Source organism: Polypterus senegalus, chromosome 18 (assembly GCF_016835505.1).
Source record: "Polypterus senegalus isolate Bchr_013 chromosome 18, ASM1683550v1, whole genome shotgun sequence".
Classification (NCBI taxonomy): Eukaryota; Metazoa; Chordata; class Cladistia; order Polypteriformes; family Polypteridae; genus Polypterus; species Polypterus senegalus.
The window spans coordinates 8,804,730-8,826,020 of NC_053171.1; the positions used below are offsets into that span (position 1 = coordinate 8,804,730).

The 21,291-nt window shown below is 42.5% G+C and overlaps 1 protein-coding gene across 2 annotated transcripts in view; it reads right to left on the reverse strand.

Annotated features, from left to right (window-relative positions):
- The window catches only part of mipol1 (mirror-image polydactyly 1), a 300,186-nt gene that overhangs the window by 176,757 nt on the left and 102,138 nt on the right, over window positions 1-21,291 (reverse strand). Inside the window, exons 3-4 of one of the 2 annotated variants that reach the window (XM_039741608.1) lie at window positions 15,918-16,017; window positions 13,246-13,325 (exon numbers count right to left, since the gene is read on the reverse strand). In XM_039741608.1, the coding sequence (XP_039597542.1) occupies window positions 13,246-13,325; window positions 15,918-16,017 (180 nt within the window). The remainder of the gene's footprint in view (window positions 1-13,245; window positions 13,326-15,917; window positions 16,018-21,291) is intronic. The other variant, XM_039741609.1, reaches the window with a different exon arrangement.

Below are 21,291 nucleotides of genomic sequence, written 5' to 3' on the forward strand. Positions count from 1 at the left end.
CTACCTCCCCCAGAACACTAGATGGGATGCAGCGGTGCCTAGGACTCCCGCAGGGCTTCATGGGAGTTTGATGTTGCCCTGTTGAGATCCATGGGCACCGCCAGGAGGTGCTGCAGCTGCTGCTGAGCACAAATAGGTCGTCAAACACCTGGAGCACTTCTGGGTGGGCTATAAAAGGAGCTGGCAGCCAGAGACGGGTGGAAGGAGAAAAAGCTTGCTGGGAGGAGTGGCAGAGAAAAAAGAAGAAGAAAGTTAAAGAATTGTGATTGTGCTTGCGTTTGGAATTGTGTTGTGGGCTCGTGGGAATGGGGAAGACATTCTCCACAAGCAAAAAGAAAATAAAAACAGCTTGTGTTTTGATCAGTGTGCCTCCGGCATCTGTCTGTGTTGGGTTAAGCGCTGGTATAGCGCCATCTGTTGTCACAACATACGCACTCACATACACATATATACACACACATATATATATATATATATATAAACACACACACATCCTCACACACACGTACACACACCCACATATATATATATATATATACACACACACTCACCTAAAGGATTATTAGGACCACCATACTATTACGATGTTTGCCCCCCTTTCGCCTTCAGAACTGCCTTCATTCTACGTGGCATTAATTCAACAAGGTGCTGAAAGCATTCTTTAGAAATGTTGGCCCATATTGATAGGATAGCATCTTGCAGTTGATGGAGATTTGTGGGATGCACATCCAGGGCACGAAGCTCCTGTTCCACCACATCCCAAAGATGCTCTATTGGGTTGAGATCTGGTGACTGTGGGGGCCATTTTAGTACAGTGAACTCATTGTCATGTTCAAGAAACCAATTTGAAATGATTCGAGCTTTGTGACATGGTGCATTATCCTGCTGGAAGTAGCCATCAGAGGATGGGTACATGGTGGTCATGAAGGGATTGACATGGTCAGAAACAATGCTTAGGTAGCCTGTGGCATTTAAACGATGCCCAATTGGCACTAAGGTGCCTAAAGTGTGCCAAGAAAACATACCCCACACCATTACACCACCACCACCACCAGCCTGCACAGTGGTATCAAGGCATGATGGATCCATGTTCTCATTCTGTTTACGCCAAATTCTGACTCTACCATTTGAATGTCTCAACAGAAATCGAGACTCATCAGAACAGGCAACATTTTTCCAGTCTTCAAATGTCCAATTTTGGTGAGCTCGTGCAAATTGTAGCCTCTTTTTCCTATTTGTAGTGGAGATGAGTGGTACCTGGTTGGGGTCTTCTGCTGTTGTAGCCCATCCGCCTCAAGGTTGTGCGTGTTGTGGCTTCACAAATGCTTTGCTGCCGGTTGTAACGAGTGGTTATTTCAGTCAAAGTTGCTCTTCTATCAGCTTGAATCAGTCGGCCCATTCATTCTCCTCTGACCTCTAGCATCAACAAGGCATTTTCGCCCACAGGACTGCCGCATACTGGATGTTTTGCCCTTTTCACACCATTCTTTGTAAACCCTAGAAATGGTTGTGCGTGAAAATCCCAGAAACTGAGCAGATTGTGAAATACTCAGACCGGCCCGTCTGGCACCAACAACCATGCCACACTCAAAATTGCTTAAATCACCTTTCTTTCCCATTCTGACATTCAGTTTGGAGTTCAGGAGATTGTCTTGACCAGGACCATTTTTTTTTTTTAATACATTACTTATTTTAGTCCATGTCATTTGTACTGATGGCTGAGAAGAAAATTTTATCTCATATTTTCATGCAGAATGGAGATACAAAAGTTTATGATTTAATATAAACCAATGGTGACCAATGCTGTACAATGGCAAACGAATAAAACAGTCATGGAAAAATAAAATCTCATCTTACTCATGTTGCATAATCCACATTATCCAGTTATCCAGTTTTATGCTCAAAATGAGTAAATTGCATGCATTTTTTTTTTGCTAAAATATTGTTAAACAGATACTTCTGAAATAACTGCAGTGCGCATTGTAAACAGGAAACGCAGGTCCACATGGGATTGATTTTCAAGCTGATGATCCGCCCCTCTTCATCATTCATTGGTCAAGAGTCCTGAACAATGATTGCAGAAGGACACCACTTTTAATAACAGCTAATTATGAAGAAGTTCCCCTCGCCATAACCCATTGCTTCTTGTACTGGAGCCAATTTTGAACCCCCATACACACTGAGTCCTGAATTGTCCCTTCTTTGAATTTGACCATTAACCTTTCATGTACCTTATCAAAAACCTTCTGAAAATTAAGATTAAAAATATCATATGCATCTCTCTCACTCGTCTGCTTCTGTTGCTTTCTCACTGAGTTCCACCATATTAGTGAAAAACAACCTTCTTCATCTGAACCCATATTGAGTATTTGTTAAAAATGCAGCTCTAGACATGTGCTGCTCCATCTTTTCCTTAATTGTTCCTTCCATTAATTTACCTCAGATGCACTTTAAGCTTATTGGTCTATAGATACTTGGATCAGGTGAATCACCTTTTCATGGAATCTATATATATATATATATATATATATATATATATATATATATATATATATATATATATATAGTCAAATACCACAGACTCACTCATCACGAAATCTCCAGAACCATGAGGACTTGGGACTTGAAATTTGGAATGTAGGTTACCCATGGCCCATAGGTGCTTACTAAGAAACAGATTTAAAAATTTAGTGGTCCAAGTGCGTTCTGTCTGTATGTCTGTATGGTTTTTCACGAGAGAACTACTTAACGGATTTAGATCAGGTTTTGTTCTATAATTTGCTTGAACATTTTGGTTGATTTTGCGACTTTTCTCATTGCGCTAAGAATCATAGTTTCCTTGCAGGAGCGATATATTTGCATTAATCCGAGACAGAGGCTGTGGGCCGAGGGGAGGGGGAAGAGTGACGTCAGGAGTAGAGAGATGGGTGGTGCGTAGCCCTCCTCACTGTCCTGTTTCACTAATACGCGGGCGAAGGCGCGGGGGATAGCTAGTGTGATAATACTTGCAAGGGACAGTCTTTAGGAATTTCCCTAGTGTGCAGAGATTTTAAAAAATTATACCTCAAAGGGTTATATCTGTACTAACTAACATCTTTAAGCACTCCAGTAAACAGTGATCTGGTCCTGATGCTGTGTTAAATTTTAGCCTACTTAATCAAAGCTCTCCTCCTCCTTCTGCAATTTCTCTGTCACTACATACCTCCTTAGTAGCCCCTGTTACTGCTTGAAGGTTATCAACTTCTTCATATGTATAAACTTCAATAAAGTGTAAGTTGAAAGCATTTGCTATTTCACTGTATATTTAAGTTAACCTATAATGCTCTTAATGCTCTGCACCACCTCCTTGACTGTTCATTAAAATATCGAAAGGGTCTCTCTGGGTCATCGTCATTTCGGCGATATTTCCCTCCAACTGTCTTTTTGCCTTCCTTCTATCTTTTTTAACTGTTACACTCAACACCCTACAGTTACGACCACTGGAGTTACTAGTCATCTACTCCTCATGCAGCTGTTTATATCCATTTGTAATTTTCAATTTTAGCTTATTTATCACCATCAGAGTGGTCTCATCTCTCATCCTACCCTCTGCTTTTTGAAGTTCTTGGGGGGGAAAAAAAGCTTCCATCTAGTCTTTGTGCCGATTTCAATATAGAACATCATCAACTAATTAACACTAGAATTACCAGAGCCTACAAGAAAACTCATAGATCCAGCCCACCTTAAATCCGTTCGCACCTCCCCGTCAGCATCTTTTGTCCTGTAAATGTGGCGATTAAGACAAGCACCCTGTTATTCTATCCCCCACCGTCGCAGACCGTTCACCAAGTTCTCCCAGCTCATGCCTTGTTTGATTATCTGGGAGTGAACTGCTGGAGTTTTAGAGTGGAAATAATAGATCGTTATTTGGAACACATGCATTTCATGTGTGTTTCGTTTCTACAGTAATCATTGTAAACACATTGCTAAAACAGAAACTTTTTTATATTTTAGTAATAAATGTTACAAAATGTAGGCATAAAATATAGAACGTGTGAAGTCTGAAGTCCAAAGATCAAATAAACACTTTTACAAAAGGTTCAAGGACGATCTAACAGCTTCCGTGGCGTAGCAGTAAGATTTGCTGACTTATAATCAAGAGGCCACCGGTTCGATCCCCACTGCCTCCTATATTTGCTGTTTTCAGTACTGCACTGCTCTTATTGTTAATATTATACAGTACACACATACATTTGGTTTGCGTCTGTAACAGACCGTGTACCGTATTAATGTTCTCACGTTGTCCAAGACATTGTAATATTTTCTGATGGGTGAAATGTACTTCTTTTTAAATGTAGCTTCTCATACAATTAACCAAACTATTCTATAACTATACTGCTCAAAAAAAAGAAAGTACAGTGAACCCTCGTTTATCACGGTTAATCCGTTCCAGACTCTACCGTGATAAATGAATTTTCGCGAAGTAGGATTCTTTCTTTATAAATCAAATATTTTCGCAGAGTATAGAAAACCTGTTTACGACCTTCTAAACACGTTTTTTTAACATTATTAGAGCCCTCTAGACATGAAATAACACCCTTTAGTCACCATTACAAATATCATATTACTAGGCGCACTCGCCTTTTAAGGCGACCGATTTTAATCCTTAATTTTTGTGCGCTCCATGTGTACATCAGGCATGTAAGTGTAGGGAATGAGAACAAGTTTTTTTTTTATCCCCTAAAGTGCCTGTCCAAAGTCGTACAATGTCAGCCCGAATCTGTACCGCTAAAGACGGAGTTTCATGCACTAAATAAGCTATAGATGATAATAAGTAAGCACCATCTCCCCTGATATTTACTACGCGGTGAGGCATTTGTACTCCATCAACATTAATTATTTCCAGAGACATAATTTTGTCTATTTTTCCAGTGCATCACACACAAAAGCAAGGGAACAATGAGAGCACCAGAACTCTGCTCACATCACGTTGTTTCGTACCTCAAGCCACAAGTAGTAAGTCTGTAATAAGCGGAATACCGCTACGCTTTGCACTCACGGGACGGAAGGACAATCCCGCACGCTTTTATATAGTAGATTATTGTACTGTACATTTAATTGCACACAAACACACAGTTCTTACACACAACCACTAACCTATGAAGGCACGACCTCAGTAGGAGAGTCTTCAGAGGTGGTGCAGTATCTTCAGCAGGTCGTTGTTGTCTTCTTCCGCTGAAGGAGTACTAGGAGTAGGCAGTGGGTATCTGGGTGCGCAGCTGAAGAACATCTTGATAGGCAGTTGCTGGCGCTGTCTTTTCATATGCGTGAGGAGGCTTTTGTAGGGTATTGCCATCTTTATTCATATCCAAGAGTTTCACCTTCTCCTGGATAGTAAGCATCTTCCTCCGGCGCTTAGTTTTATAGTCAGAAGGCTTAGAAAAAGCAGCACGTTTAGGAGCCATCGTGGGGCTTAGATAAAAGTTCTTAGAAAGCGCATGCGTAGTGACGTAAGCGTGTATGAGAAAAAAATCATGATAGAGTCAAGCCGCGAAAGTCGAAGCGTGATATAGCGAGGGATCACTGTAACCCTTTTTAATCCGAGTATCGCATCAAGTCAATGAATCTTCTGGGGTACTGATCTGGTCTGTTCAGTAGCAGAGGGGCTTGTTCATCAGTTTCAGCTACTTTGGTGCACTAGAGGGGCAACAATGAGAAGACCCCCAAAACAGGAATGAATGGTTTATCAGGTGGAGGCCACTGACATTTTTCCCTCCTCATCTGTTTTGTCACTCGTTTTGCATTTGACTATGGTCAGTGTCACTACTGGTAGCATGAGGCCATACCTGGACCCTACAGAGCTGGCACAGGTAGTCCAACTCCTGTAGGATGGCACATCAATACGTGGCATTGCCAGAAGACCTGCTGTGTCTCATGATACACTTTCCATCTTTGTCGATCAGTGGTGATGTTTCAGGCCACGTCAATGGTCAGTCGCCGGTTCTTTAAGGTCACTGACTGACCGTTGACTCCACCAAGGATGGTCCCGAGCCCGGCTGCAAAAGGAGGAGGAAGGAGGGTGGTCGCCCTGTCGAGAAGATCAGAACTGGGAAACCAGGCAAGAAACCACATGGAAGTAATGACAGCACTTAATATCATTAGATGCTGCAGATTTACTCTTCTATGGGGCTCGGTACCAGGATTGTTACTGTTTTTAATTTATATTCTTCTGCTGGGAGTGATTATTTAAAAAATTAGCAGTTTTTTGTGGAAGACACAGAGCTCTACTAATCAATCAGATGCTTCTCCCATCATGCCTTTTAATAGCTTCAATTAGTTAAAGCGCTGTATAAGTAGTAAATTATGGTCTTTAAATTTGGAAAAAAAAACCCCCAGATATTTCTTTAGCTGAGGGGAATGCTTCAGGTGATAACAAGTTACTGTCACTTTAAATACGTGGCCTAATCGTCATCTTTGCTGAATCTGTACTCAAGTTTGACACTATCGTTGTCACCAATCTGTTCACTAGCACTCAAATTACTACACCAAATAAAAACCTAAGCAATAAAGAAAAAGGAAGGTATGTTCAGACTGCGCAGGAAACAGAAAGGTTAAGGCCTACCATTTGCTTTGGCTAGTGCATGGCTTTATTTTAGAGTCTGCTCAAATCATACTCTTTCTTGCCCGCTGCTGATTTGTGGGTCTCACCAACACACAGTAAGTACTTTACACTGGCTTTCAGTTAGCCCTCCTTTTGACATCTAAAGTGTTACATGGCTTTACTGTCCTTTACTTGAGAGAACTTATTAAAGCATACAGCACAGAGCACATGCTACGACTACAAAATGTCAGGCTTTGGCAGCTTTCAAAGATAAATAAAAACACAGCTGAAAGTAAAGTTTGTGATACTGGATCTCCAGGTCGCACAGCAGCCTGCTTACTAATGTTAGGGATGCCCCATCAGCCTCACGTTGAAGGCGTTCAATTTTACTTCTGGGTCCCTCACAGAACTTGCAGATTATGCTGTTTATTCTGCAGCTACATTTCTTAGGCATCTGCTCAAATATAAATTCTTGGCAATCGTTAGGAATTCTTATACGCAAACTATATATATCTTTTTTTTTCCCTAGTTGCCTGATGTAGCACATGGTGCCACTGCTTTTGTGCCAAGCTACCGTGCCCATCCATGCAATGAGGCGTCAGTGTGACTGCGAACCTTAAGATAAGGTGCTTACAGTCTCAATACTGGACATTACAATTGTGAATATGAGAACGTGGCATATGATGTTAAAGAATGACGAAAAGAGAGAGGATGGTCAGTCAGTAGAAATCAGACTTTGCTTATTAGCAAAGATCATAAAGCCTAATCAGATTTATTTTCTGCAAAAAGCACTGCGAACTGGAGCTTTGTTCATCTTCCTTCAGTGTTACCTGGACAAAATATTTCCTAACTGTATCATCTGTCAGCAGGAGATCAGCTCCATTTTAAACACCAACCATTGTATTACTCTTTACTTAACCATATACATGTATTGATAGATAGATAGATAGATAGATAGATAGATAGATAGATAGATAGATAGATAGATAGATAGATAGATAGATATGAAAGGCACTGGGGGAAAATCAGCCTTTTTACAGGAGCTTAATAAATTAAAATGCTTATATCTCTCTACCATAAAAAAGACTTTTTTTTAAGTCCCGTGAGATGAGACTTTGGCCATGAGATTTTTTTCAAGTCTCGCCCACCTCTCAACCATTTTCAACCACGCACACGGCCCTCTCACCTCTCATTCACGTAAATGTTTTGTCAGACGCAGTTTCTGCTCTCTCAGCTCTTATAAATTTTAACGTTTTCCGCACTTTAAGTTCCCAATAAAAGAAGACGTATTACAGTCGACCCTTGACATACGACCAGCCTGACATGCGAACAACTTGATTTACAACCAAATTTTTGTTTTGACTTACGACCAACATCTTGCGTTACGACCCGAATGCGGTCACGTGTATCCGCTTGTGCGATTGTAAACAAACAGCCAGGAGCGTTCGTAAGCGTCAGTCGGAGCCCAGACACATGTGTTTGTGGACATAATTTCGGTCAGTGCAGTGATTTATCTATATATATAATTCACTAAGACCATGGCAGGCAAGACACATAATTGCTAAGGAAGGAAGAGAAGGTAACGAAGGTAAAGAAAGCGATTGTTAAGGGATGTTAGCTAGCGGGCTGGCACGGCACATGATGATGTCATCAGGCTGAGTCAGCACCGGCTTGCTTTGGAGTGTATTATTACAGCAGTTCACAACACGGCCAGCTTTGAACTGAGTGCTCGACTACCGTCATTATTAACTTGAGAAACAGCGATCACAATCGAAACGAAGAAGGAAATTGTGCGGAAATATGAGAGTGGTGTTCGTGTGACCGATCTCGCTAATATGTACAGCATGTCGAAATCCACCATCTCGACAATTTTACAAGGAAAAGATTTGCATAAGGAGGCTCCTTCTAAACAATAACCACCTTCCGTTTCATTCTCCTCCTCCTCCCTTCCTGCAGCCCAAAGATGTCAACTTAAATGGTGAGTAAAGTACAAAATTGTTGTTTCTGGTAGGCTAGGCACTTTTTATAACTTTTTGGTTAGAACATTAGAAAAATTATTGGTGTTTTGGTAAATTATGCACATTATACAACCCTTTTTTATTATAAAAAGGTTAAGTAGGTGTTGCTGTGGGAGGTTCGGAATGCATTATGGGTATTTCCATTATTTCTTATGGGAAAAATAGTCTTGAGTTACTACCAACTTGAGTTACAACCAGCCCTCGCGAACGAATTGAGTTCCTAAGTCAAGGGTCCACTGTATGTCCAAATCTTATTGAAGAATTTAATCACGAAGGGTTATCAACAGAAAAAATGAGTACACGGATAATCCTAGCACCGAGAAAGGATGAAGTCAAATGAATTAATGGCAAAAATGTTCATCAGTTACACTGCAAATTGGCTAAATGCGTATAAATAGACTCTGCTGAAGCAGTTGGTGGTGATGGTGAGGAAGATGAAAACATCAACTTACAATTTCATGAAGAATATCTACAACATTTAACACGAGCCGAATTACTGTTGAAAGAAAGATGTATCCAAAAAAGGTGATGTAGTAACATTACACAACTAAGGAGATCTTGATATGCCATTCATATTAAAACGTTTACAGTTTCCCGTTAGAAAAGCTTTTGCAAAGACAATTAACAAATCACAGAGCCAAACATTCAAAAAAGTTGTTTTATTTAATAGAAAGAAACGAAATTCACTCACAGGCAGTTATACGTTGTGTTGTCACGATGAAAGTCCAAACACAGAATCAAAATTCAATGTGATATTGATGAAAACTGAATTCCAAATTTTGTTTTTACTGAAGTTTTACAGTAAAGGCGCAAGTTTAAAAAGTATTTGCATGTGAATTTCAAAGCCAAACAGAAAAAAATCGTATTACGCAAGAAATATCTCTAATGTAACATGAAACATAATTTACTTCCAAATTATTATGTTTGACTGTTTTTTAATATGGTTAATTACTCGCTGTAATGTAAAACAGTTCTATTATGCATATGTGACAATTCCTATTAAAATAAAAATCTGTTAAAATTGTACATCCGCATTCCCATACACAAATGACAGAACCGCAGTGAGGCCTGCTCCCATTAGGGGTCGTCACAGCAGATCATCTTCTTCCATCTCTTCCTGTCCTCGTCATCTTGTTCTGTCACACCCATCACCTGCATGTCCCCTCTCACCACATCCATAAATCTTCTCTTAGACCTTCCTCTTTTCCTCTTCCCTGGCAGCCCTATCCTTAGCACCCTTCTCCCTCATATCTCCTCTGCACATGTCCAAACCATCATCATCTCTCCTCTCTGACTTTATCTCCCAACCATCCAACCTGAGCTGACCCTCTACCGTCCTCATTTCTGATCCTGTCCATCCTCGTCTCACCCAATGCACATCTTAACATCTTTAAATCAACCACCTCCAGCTCTGTCTCCTGCTTTCTGGTCAGTGTCACCGTCACCAGCCCATTATAACATAGCTGGTCTCCCTACCGTCCTGTACTGTAGACCTGAAATCTGAAGTCTCACACTGACACAAGTATCCAGACCCCTTACTCAGTACTCTGTTGAAGCATCTGTGGCAGCGAATGTGGCCTGGAGTCTTTTTTACGTTTGACACAACAAGCTTTGCACAGCTTGATTTGAGTATTTTCTGTGATTCTTCCTTGTAAATCCTCTGAAGCTCTTTGTTGGGTTGGATGCTCAGATATTTTCAGGTCTCTCCACGTTCCACACACATCCTGTAGACCTTCCCTTTCACTCTTGCCGATACCCGTCTGTCACTTTTCTCCACCCACTCCTCCCTGCCGTCCCTCTCTTTATCACCTCTCTCCCACACTTCCTGCTACTCTGTACTGTTGATCCCCCAGTTAAATCGATTTCTGGAAGTGAAGGAAGGGAGGTGGAATAAACATGACCCACGCTTAGTGACAGGAGGCAGGCAGGGTTATTGGTTTTGAATTTTTTGTGAAAAGGGCTAATTGTGAATGGCTGCCGATTGTCATTTCACTATTTTCCATTATATGCAGTGCTTTGCAATGTTCCTAATGTGTAAGAAAGGAGATTCTACGGTAATAAATATATAAACAAAAAGGGTAAAAAAAACAAAACAACTGACATTAAAAAGAATAAAACCCACAGGAAAGGAGCTTGGCTGTGGTGGGCTGGCACCCTGCCCAGGGTTTGTTTCCTGCCTTGCACCCTGTGTTGGCTGGGATTGGCTCCAGCAGACCCACATGACCCTGTAGTTAGGATATAGCGGGATGGATGGATGGAAAGGAGCTTGGTCTGCATTACTCTGGGCATCAGTGGGCGCCAATTGAGGGGTCTGTCCCAGCCACCATTAAAGTGAATCAGGCGTTAGCCTAGGGCACAGATGATAAGGTAGGGGTGTATATGGGAATCTAACCAGCCACACAGGTTAGTTACCAAATAGTTGGTTGGTCCAGGGTGCAAAATAACCTTGGCACTGGCACGGGAGTGAGGTCAGAAGAACAGCAGAGCATGTCAAGGAAAGCCACTGGAACCTCTTAGGACATCTTCTAAGAACACGACACTTAGAGGAGACCTTCCAATATCCCTTATAATCAACAACAACAAAAAAAAAATTGGCTCAGGAGGAGAAAAAAAAAATATGGGTAAGCTTTGGGCAGGGCAGAGGCAAAAAGCAAATAGATCTTGTGTCAATATTTCTGAGGAGAGCCGTGCCTGAGAGCGCTGGCTGATGGATTTTTTTTCTTCTTCTTCTTTGGCATGCTATCTGAGGCTCACGAGCTGCTAATTTGAAGCGCACACAGAATTACTCGGGTACTGGTGTGTCTGAAAGTGGGCCAGAAGCACACGGCCTTCCTTTACAAAGATAAATAAATACAGGACGACGGTGTCTGTCTGGAGAGGACGCTTGCCAAAGCAAGCTGGAAGAGTAACATTATCATCACAGGAGGCAGGCTGTCGGGAGATGTGCTCTCCGGCTCACCGGCTTACCTGAACGCTCGCTCTTCAATGTTGGAATGCGCTTTTGTAAGTTAGCCATTGAAACAAATGCTCCAAAAAGAAGGAGAAGAAGAAAAAAAAAAAAAACAGTCAACGATCCAACATTTGAGAGCAGCGGCCGACGAGCGGCGGGGCTCAGCACCGACTGTTGCTCTGCAAAAGGTCAGACTGTGAACTGAAAGATCAGGGAGGTCTGCCACATAGCTTTGTTGCCAGGGATCTTCAGTCTGGATTGCTGCAGCCATTTATTAGTATTCTCCGTTCAGCTCACCAGAGCAAACAAGAAATTCAGCCATGAATAATAACACGAGATGCAGCTTTATAAGCCTTTGTCATTTAGCAAATATGGGACTTTTTAGCTACATTGTTCCTAAACCTGGGTTACTACTATCATTTTTTTCTTCTTCTTCTTCCCGTCCCCGCAACCCCGTTGCTTTAGAATGCCAACTGGCTGATTATGTGCGCAGTTTAACACAATTCCCCCCTTAACAACGGCAGCGTTACTGTGTAATCTGAAAAGAAGACGGCTTATTTCCTGTGGGAATGGCAAGGTGATCTCTAGATTCCCCTTTAAATAAATCTGAGATTAGAGCGGCCGGTAAAATCCAAACTTGCTCTGCCTTGAGTGGAATTCCTGCTCACGCATTGCATGTGGCACTCGGCGGTCTGCGACGGAAGCTGGCGCTTTTCATCAAATGTCACACTTTCATAATACCACAGGCATCATTAAAAAGTGTTTAGCTAGTGAGCTTCAAGTGTTTAAGCAACAGCCCAAATGTATATTTGTGCAAAGGAGAAGAATAAATTTACATATCAGCAGCCGCTCATGAGGGATGGGTAAATATTCTGTTTATCTCTTGTTGTCATTCTGCCCGCTTTATCTCCATACGCGGCTCCGCCATATCATTACTGCTTATGTAAAGTTATTAGATGGCCCTCTAAGAGCACGAGCAGCGAGAAAGGGTTTACACGTGTAAACAAATGTTTGTGTATCTCAGAAAAACAGTATCAGGAACAACCCAAAAAAAAAAAAATCAAGCAAACAGCCGAGCGTGAGCGCACACGGCCCAGACGAGCGGGAGGGCACAAAGCGGTGCCACTTGGACTTTTCACTTTACGCACGTGGCTGAAGAGGCTTTCTCCCCTTTCCTTGCCACTTTCCATCCCGCCCCCAAGCTCTTTCAAAAAGCCACTTCAGTTCACTCCTGTCTGTGTGTGGGTGTGTGCCACTTTCTGCTTTTACCAGCAATCCCTTCTGCTACTGACCAAGTTCCTCCGAAACTCCTTTCTTTCTGCTCGTTCCACATGAATGTCGTCTGTAGCTAACTGTTCGCAAAAATAAACAAACAAATAAATTACAATGTCACACAAATGAATGGTGATGGCAGCAGCATTAAAAAAAAAGTAAGAGGGGGGAGTCCTGTAGGGCATATACATGGCACAGGGTAGGAACAGACGAACAAATGCATTCCACGCAAAGCAAACAAATCTCACGGCTGACACCCTAAATGCAGAGTGCTATTTCTAAAATGCAGCCCACGATAAGCAGAAATGGGCGATAGCATATCAAACGTCGTCGTCGTAGTCGGTAAATATCAGCAAGTACAAACAGGGCCCAGGCTGTGCCTGGCACATTTTCACCTTTTTATTTTTTTAAAAAAAGCTGCTTACCTTTTAAAAAAACGTCCATTTGTGCTCCACGACTCGTTTGCTCTGGCACGGGCCGACAACTCGTCTGCAACAATTCAGAACTGAAAAAGAAGAATAAATAAAAGGCAATGAAACCTTTCATGAGAGATGCCACCCAAGAAACCGTGGCAAAGTGACCCATCGCTCACTTATCCGCGCGGAGAAGTTAAACGCGAGTATATACGGTACTGCAAAATAACACGCAATGTGGGTGCTGAAAAAGAAAAATAATTAAATGCAGCAAAACCTTTCATGAGAGAAGAGTCCGTCGTGAGTGACCCATCACTATGAGTCGCTTTATTATTATTAATAATAATTCTTTGCATTTATATAGTGCTTTTCTCACTACTCAAAGTGCTCAGCAATTGCAGGTTAAGGGCTTTGCTCAAAGGCCCAACAGAGCAGAGTATTATTATTATGGGCAGCAGTGGGCACAGTGCGATGATAATAAAACTGCTACCTGAATCTCTGGCACCGGTGGTCACTGAACTGAATCAGGGTTTAGTTTATACGCTCACCGGCCACTTTATTAGGTACACCCGTTCAACTGCTTGTTAACGCAATTATCTAATCGGCCAATCACATGGCAGCAACTCAATGCATTTCGGCCAGTTAGATATCGTCAGGATGACCTGCTGAAGTTCAAACTGAGCATCAGAATGGAGAAGAAAAGGGACTGAACGTGTGGCACATTTTTTAGCGCCAGACGAGTTGAAATTGCTGATCTACTGGGATTTTCACGCACAACCATCTCTAAGGGTTTACAGAGAATGGTTCTGAAAAAGGGAAAATATCCAGCGAGCGTCAATGACTTCTTGACGTCAAGAGGTCAGAGGAGAACGGCCAGACTGGTTCAAGTTGACAGAAAGGCAACAGGAACTCAAATGACCTCTCGTTACAGCAGAGGTGTGCAAGAAGAGCATCTCGGAACGCACAACGCGTCAAACCCTGGAGCAGATGGGCTACAGCAGCAGGAGACCACCCCGGGTGCCACTCCTGTCAGCTAAGAACAGGCAAGTGAGGCTGCAACTCACATGAAAATTGGACAACAGAAGATGGGAAAAACGTTGCCTGGTCTGATGAGTCTCGATTTCTGCTGTGACATTCGGATGGTAGGCTCTGACTTTGGCGTCAACAACATGAAAGCGCGGACTTATCCTGCCTCGTATCAAAGGTTCAGGCTGTTGCTAGTGTTTTCTTGGCACACTTTGGGTCCCTTAGTACCAACTGAGTATCATTTAGATCAATTATGTTAGGTAAAATGCCTAGAGGGGGCTGGCCTGGCGGTCTCGTGGCCTTGGAACCCCTGCAGATTTTTTTTTTTCTCCAGCCGTCAGGAGTTTTCTTTTTGTTTTTCATGTCCTCCCTGGCCATCGGACCTCACTTTGATTCTATATTAATTAGTATTGCCTAATTTTATTTTTATATTTTGTTCTTTTTCTTTCTCTTCCTTCATCCTGTAACGCACTTTAAGCTACATCTTTTGTATTAAAATGTGCTCTATAAAAAAATGTTGCAGGTTAGGCGATTCTAAATTGTCCTTAGTGTGTGCTTGGTGTGTGTGTGTGTGTGTGTTGGCGCCCTGCCCGGGGTTTGTTTCCTGCCTTGCACCCTGTGTTGGCTGGGACTGGCTCCAGCGGACCCCCCTGACCCTGTGGTTGGGATATAGCGGGTCGGATAATGGATGGATGGATGTTTAAATGCCACAACCTACCCGAGGATTGTTGCTGACCATGTCCATCTCTTGTGTACCCATCTTATGTTTGCGCCTTCCAACTCGCCATGTCACAATGTCACAAAGCTCAGTTTCTTGAACATGATGACGAGTTCACTGGACTCAAATGGCCTCCACAGTCACCTGATCTCAGTGCAATAGAGCACCTCTGGGAAGTGGTGGGACAGGAGAGTCGCATCGTGGATGTGCAGCTGACAAATGTGCAGCAACTGCGTGATGCTGTCATGTCAAAATCCTTGAAGAAAGTTTCCAGCACCTTGCTGAATCAATGACACACAGAATTGCGGCAGTTCTGAAGGCATAAGGGGGTCCAACCCGGTGCTAGCAAGGCGTGCCTAATAAAGTGGCTGGTGAGTGTATAACATGGAGCACGGCCGGCCGTAACTAAACCACGAGGCACATCATCTCAGCTAATGTGTACTCACAGCCGTGAGGCTGGCAGAGCTGTTGGAACGCTTCAGCTTGGTCGCAATGACCCCTTTAAAACGAGACCCTTGCATAGACGGCTGGCAAAAATCTACAGATCGATATGCTCACTGAGAGACCGTTACCAGTGTGATCACTATGCCATGAGATTGTAACAAAACAAACTCAAAAAAATTAAAGAAAGGGCCAGGCGAGGGAACTAAAAACCAGCAGCAGTGGGCCAGCTGTGTGAACTAACTTTCAGAATGGCCTCGGCCGTCACTAACAGCTTTAGAAAGTCTCCTAAAATAAAAGACATTTCTTCCATTTTAAGACTGGATAGCAAGTATCAACACAAGGAGAGGCGAGACAAATCTTGCGCCACCTGTGTATGATGGTGTGAGGGCTGCAGGCTCACGTGCCATCCTGAACTTGATATCAAATTCGTGAGGTACGACAGGGCGTTCCCGCCAGAGACGAGGTGAGCGTCGTCTTTATTTATTTATTTTTTTACCTGGATTCTGGTTCGAGGGATTGCTTTGCTTTGTCTTTGTAGTCGTGCTTTTTCGTGGCTGGCAACCTGTCCCGGAGTTCTTCATTTACTTTGGGATTTGCTGAAAATAAATCAGGGTATTATTAATTTCAAAGAAAAGGCATCTCACTCAAGACAGCTACTGTATATTACTTTTAAAAAGGTTAACATTAATTATAGTCTTTCAATATGTTCACACGCGATCTTTAATAACCTCCCGAGTATTTGAGAGGCAGCCTTAATACGCCCAGTGAAATTGCGATTTAAATCATAATTTTATCCCCCCGCATGTACAGTCGTTCTACTTCAGCATTTACAGAGCTAATGAATGCCAGCAATTAACAAAACGTAATCCCCTCGTGCAATCGTTTTAATGCTTTTAGCACTCAGAAAAGTAAACATCATATTAATACTGCTCAAGCCATATCAGATCCTTGTTAGCAGCAAGCAATTAAAGTTCAGCTCCTCAGGTGTAATTAAATGATTGCGATGATTTAGTTCCATAAATGCAAGTTAATTCGTAAGCAAGCAACAAATAGACTGGGAGCAATTACAGGCAATCGGCAAAGCCTGTTGCATCCAAACCTGCTGTGGGGAGAGGCTGCCCTCTGCTGGACAGTTGGTGCTGTGCCACAGTGTGCTCCTGGCACTTGAGACATTGAGTAAGGGTAGTAACCACCCATGGGAAGGACGGAGAGTGACCCACCCTTTGGGGGCTTTTGTGGAAACCTCAACTCAAAAACATCCCAGCAGATGATGATGGAAAACCTGATGGGACAAATCACTGGACTAAGTCGGGCTAGTTTGAGAGATGATTACGCGTGAGACAAAATTTGCAAATAGAAGTGAAAACAGTAAAAGCAGACCAAGAGCACAGATTCTAGTCAAAAGTTCAAATGTGCAGAACATGCAGCTTCCCAGCATCAAGCTGCCTTTGGTTTGTGCTCGAACAAGCTCAGTTCTTCTAAGAATGGTGAACTCAAGGTAGCGTATTTGCAAGTGAAGAACTTGAAGTTGAGCGAGTTCAGTTTTAGGTGACATTCACATTGAGCCGAATCCAAATACGGTGTGTAGATAGATAGCTAGCTTGATAGATAGGAAAGGCACTATATAATAGATAGATAGATAGATAGATAGATAGATAGATAGATAGATAGATAGATAGATAGATAGATAGATAGATAGATAGATAGATAGACAAAAGGGACTATATGATAGATAGATAGATAGATGGGAAAGGCACTATATAATAGATTTTTTTCAGAACTACAACTTCCTTATTGATTTTATAAGTTTAATCTCTAATGTGTAATGTTTTTCAGTGTTTGTAGGCCAAATCAACATTGCTACAGCCTACACAAACTTTAACAGGTTAGAGTGCTAAAGCGTTAGCCTGATGATTCACACTGGCAGTGATGAAGTCCCTTGTATCTTGTATGTTGTGTGCTTTCAATCAACATGTAGTAAATATAGTTGGGATCCAGTTGTACACACACACAAATATATATTCATAGCATCCATATCTGAGTCTCGATCTGATTGTATGGGTGGTTACCTACCACATGCGTTACCTGGTAGGTAACCACCCATACAATCAGATCGAGACTCAGACTACGGATGCTATGAATGTAATTACTCCGATCTCCAGGCTGTCAAATAAACAAACCACACGCTGTGGCGCAGCATAAAGGGACTTAATCTCTGACGTTGACGTCCAAGATTCGATCCCTGCGAGAGGTGCAGTGGAGTGTGTACACCTGATGAGTCCAAATAAAGGCAAAAAACGTGTCGCGTACTCTTAACACGCACACACACACACACATATATATATATATATATATATATATATATATATATATATATATATACTGTATATATATATATATATATATATACACACACACACACACACACAGTGATCCCTCGCTATATCACGCTTCGACTTTCGCGGCTTCACTCTATCTCGATTTTTTTCTCATACACGCTTACGTCACTACGCATGCGCTTTCTGAGAACTTTTATCTAAGCCCTACGATGGCTCCTAAACGTGCTTCTTTTTCTAAGCCTTCTGACAATAAAACTAAGCGCCGGAGGAAGATGCTTACTATCCAGGAGAAGGTGAAACTCTTGGATATGATTAAAGATGGCAATACCCTACAAAAGCCTCCTCACGCATATGAAAAGACAGCACCAGCAACTTATTATCAAGATGTTCTTCAGCCGCCCACCCAGACACCCACTGCCTACTCCTAGTACTCCTTCAGCGGAAGAAGACAACGCACCTGCTGAAGATACTGCACCACCTCTGAAGACTCTCTTACTGAGGTCGCGCCTTCATAGGTTAGTGGTTGTGTGTAAGAACTGTGTGTTTGTGTGGAATTAAATGTACAGTACAATAATCTACTATATAAAAGCGTACAGGATTGTCCTTCTGTCCCGTGAGTGCAAAGCGTAGCGGTATTCTGCTTATCACAGACTTACTACTTGCGGCTTGAGGTACGAAGCGACGCGATGTGAGCAGAGTTCTAGTGCTCTTATCGTTCCCTTGCTTTTGTGCGCGATGCGCTGGAAAAATAGACAAAATTATGTCTCTGGAAATAATTAATGTTGATGGAGTACAAATGCCTCACCACATAGTAAATATTAGGGGAGATGGAGCTCACTTATTCTCATCTGTAGCTTATTTAGTGCATGAAACTCCATCTATAGCGGTACAGATTCAGGCTGACATTGTACGACTTTGGACAGGCACTTGAGGGGATAAAAAAAACTTAGGTTTTCGGGAGATGTTATGAATGGGCACTTTGATGTTCTCATTCCCTACACTTACATGCCTGATGTACACATGGAACGCTCAAAAATTGAGGATAAAAGTCAGTCGCCTTAAAAGGCGAGTGCGCCTAGTAATATGATATTTGTAACGACTAATATGTCTTATTTTCTCTTATTTTGTCTAATATATTGGGTAATACGAGTGTAATGGTGACTAAAGGGTGTTATTTCGTGTCTAGAGGGCTCTAATAATGTTAAAAAAATGTATTTAGAAGGTCGTAAACAGGTTTTCTATACTCTAACTGCGAAAATATTAGATTTATAAATAAAGAATCCTACTTCGCGAAAATTAATTTATCACGGTAGAGTCTGGAACGGATTAATCGTGATAAACGAGGGTTCACTGTATATATATATAGTGCGGGACAGGAAGACATTGTTTTGTCACCCAACACATGTTTATTTACAATGTTTACAAGAATGGTGAACACACATCCCAGTGCCACTGCAAAAATCACCCCTTAAGTCCAGGCCTCTTCCAAATGCCTTTCTTCAGGTCTGCCTCCACTCCTCTCCTCCCGAGCTCTGTCTTTCTCCTCTCCCGAATCCAGCCATCGAATGGAGGGAGGCGGCACCTTATATACACATCTGGATGTGCTCCAGGTGCTTCCCGACACTCTTCTGCCAGCATTCCCCTGTGTGGCGGAAGTGCCGGCTGTGCACCCGGAAGCACTCTGGGTGCCCCCGGTCCTCTTCCCCCCAGCACTTCCGGGTGTGGCGGAAGTGCTGAGGTCCAGGGCTCCAAAGGCAGTGACCACGGGCCCCTAGAGGGTTGAACTTCAAAGCTCTGTACCTGTAGTCCCCAAAGCAACCAGGGCGGTCACCCCTTTCTGGTCTGGAGGAGGCGCAAGCCCTCCTCCGGTCCTTCTGTGCGTCCCGGCTGGGTGCCACCACCACTAATCACTAATTCTCCGTGTAGGTAGAAGGCTGAAATTTGACAGGCTTATTCCTTACAGCTTATTTACAAAAGTTAAGCAGGTTTCATTTCGAATTTCTACACGTAACGGTCATAACTGTCGATAAGTTTCAACAACGTCCGCCATGTTGAACTTTCTTATTTATGGCCCCATCTTCACGAAATTTGGTAGGCGGCTTCCCTGCGCTAACCGAAACCGATGTACGTACTTATTTCGGTGGTATGACGCCACTGTCGGCCGCCATATTGAACTTTCCAGCGTCACTAATTCTCCAACTTCCCGTGTAGGTAGAAGGCTGAAATTTGGCAGGCTCATTCCTTACAGCTTATTTACAAAAGTTAAGCAGGTTTCATTTCGAAATTCTACGCGTAACAGTCATAACGGTCAACAACGTCCGTCATGCTGAACTTTCCTATTCATGGCCCCATCTTCACGAAATTTGGTAGGCGGTTTCCCTGCGCTAACCGAAACCGATGTACGTACTTATTTCGGTGGTATGACGCCACTGTTAGCCGCCATAATGAACTTTCCAACATCACTAATTCTCCAACTTCCCGTGTAGGTAGAAGACTGAAATTTGGTACTTATTTCGGTGGTATGATGCCACTGTCCGTCGCCATATTGAAATTTTCAACGGTCTTTGTTACTTATGGGCCCATCTTCAAGAAATTTGATACGCGGGTTCCCAATGCTAACTGAATCCTACTTACGTACATATATACGTCCATAGCCTGCACCTCGGTCACTGTGTGAGGGACGTTGTTGGCTGCCTGCCTATATAAGGCCGTCTGTCGCTCCGGTCTCTTCATTCCCTTCCTTGCTTCGCCACGGGATTCACTTCTCCCTGCTGATAACTACAGCCTTTTTATTTAATCAACGTCTTCTCCGCTGTTTTATTGTTCGTTTATTACGATTATATTTATTGTTTAGGTATTTTAGACTTACTTTACATTGTTCAGGTACCCATTTCCTTTATCATTCCAACCGTACCCCCATTAACATGTCTATCAAGGTGATCACCATCGATCAGAGAACTGTCACTTACCGAGTGGTTTCCATGCCTGGAGATGGCACCTGCCTTTTCCATTCTCTTTGTTACATATTGCACGGCCATATCAGGCTCACTCTTGATATCCATTGTGTCTTATGTATTGGATGACTGCGACAGGTTCAAGGTATGGACTGATGACGGTACAGGAGATAATTAGACTACACAGGAGCACTAGAAGAGTGAAATGCTTCAGCCCTTAACCTATGGTTCTGCATGTGAGTTGATGGCTGCCGCTGAATTGTTCGGTTGTCGCTTTCAAGTGTACAGAAATGGCCAAATATTTTACACCTTTCGAAACCGCCAATGCCTCTTAAACATCTTAGATTGACAGGTGACGATTTCAGTAGTGGACACTTTGATGTTTATGAATGTTTAAACTCTCAAAAGCTGGATGTGAAGTTATCGATGAAACCGGTTGTATGCTTACAACACTTGACAGATGCCGAATGTCACCTCAACACAACAAGTCCTACAAATACTGTCGTAACTGAAACAAACCATGAAACTCCAACCGATTATGACAGCAGCAATCCAAGCTGTGAGATTTGAGACAAGA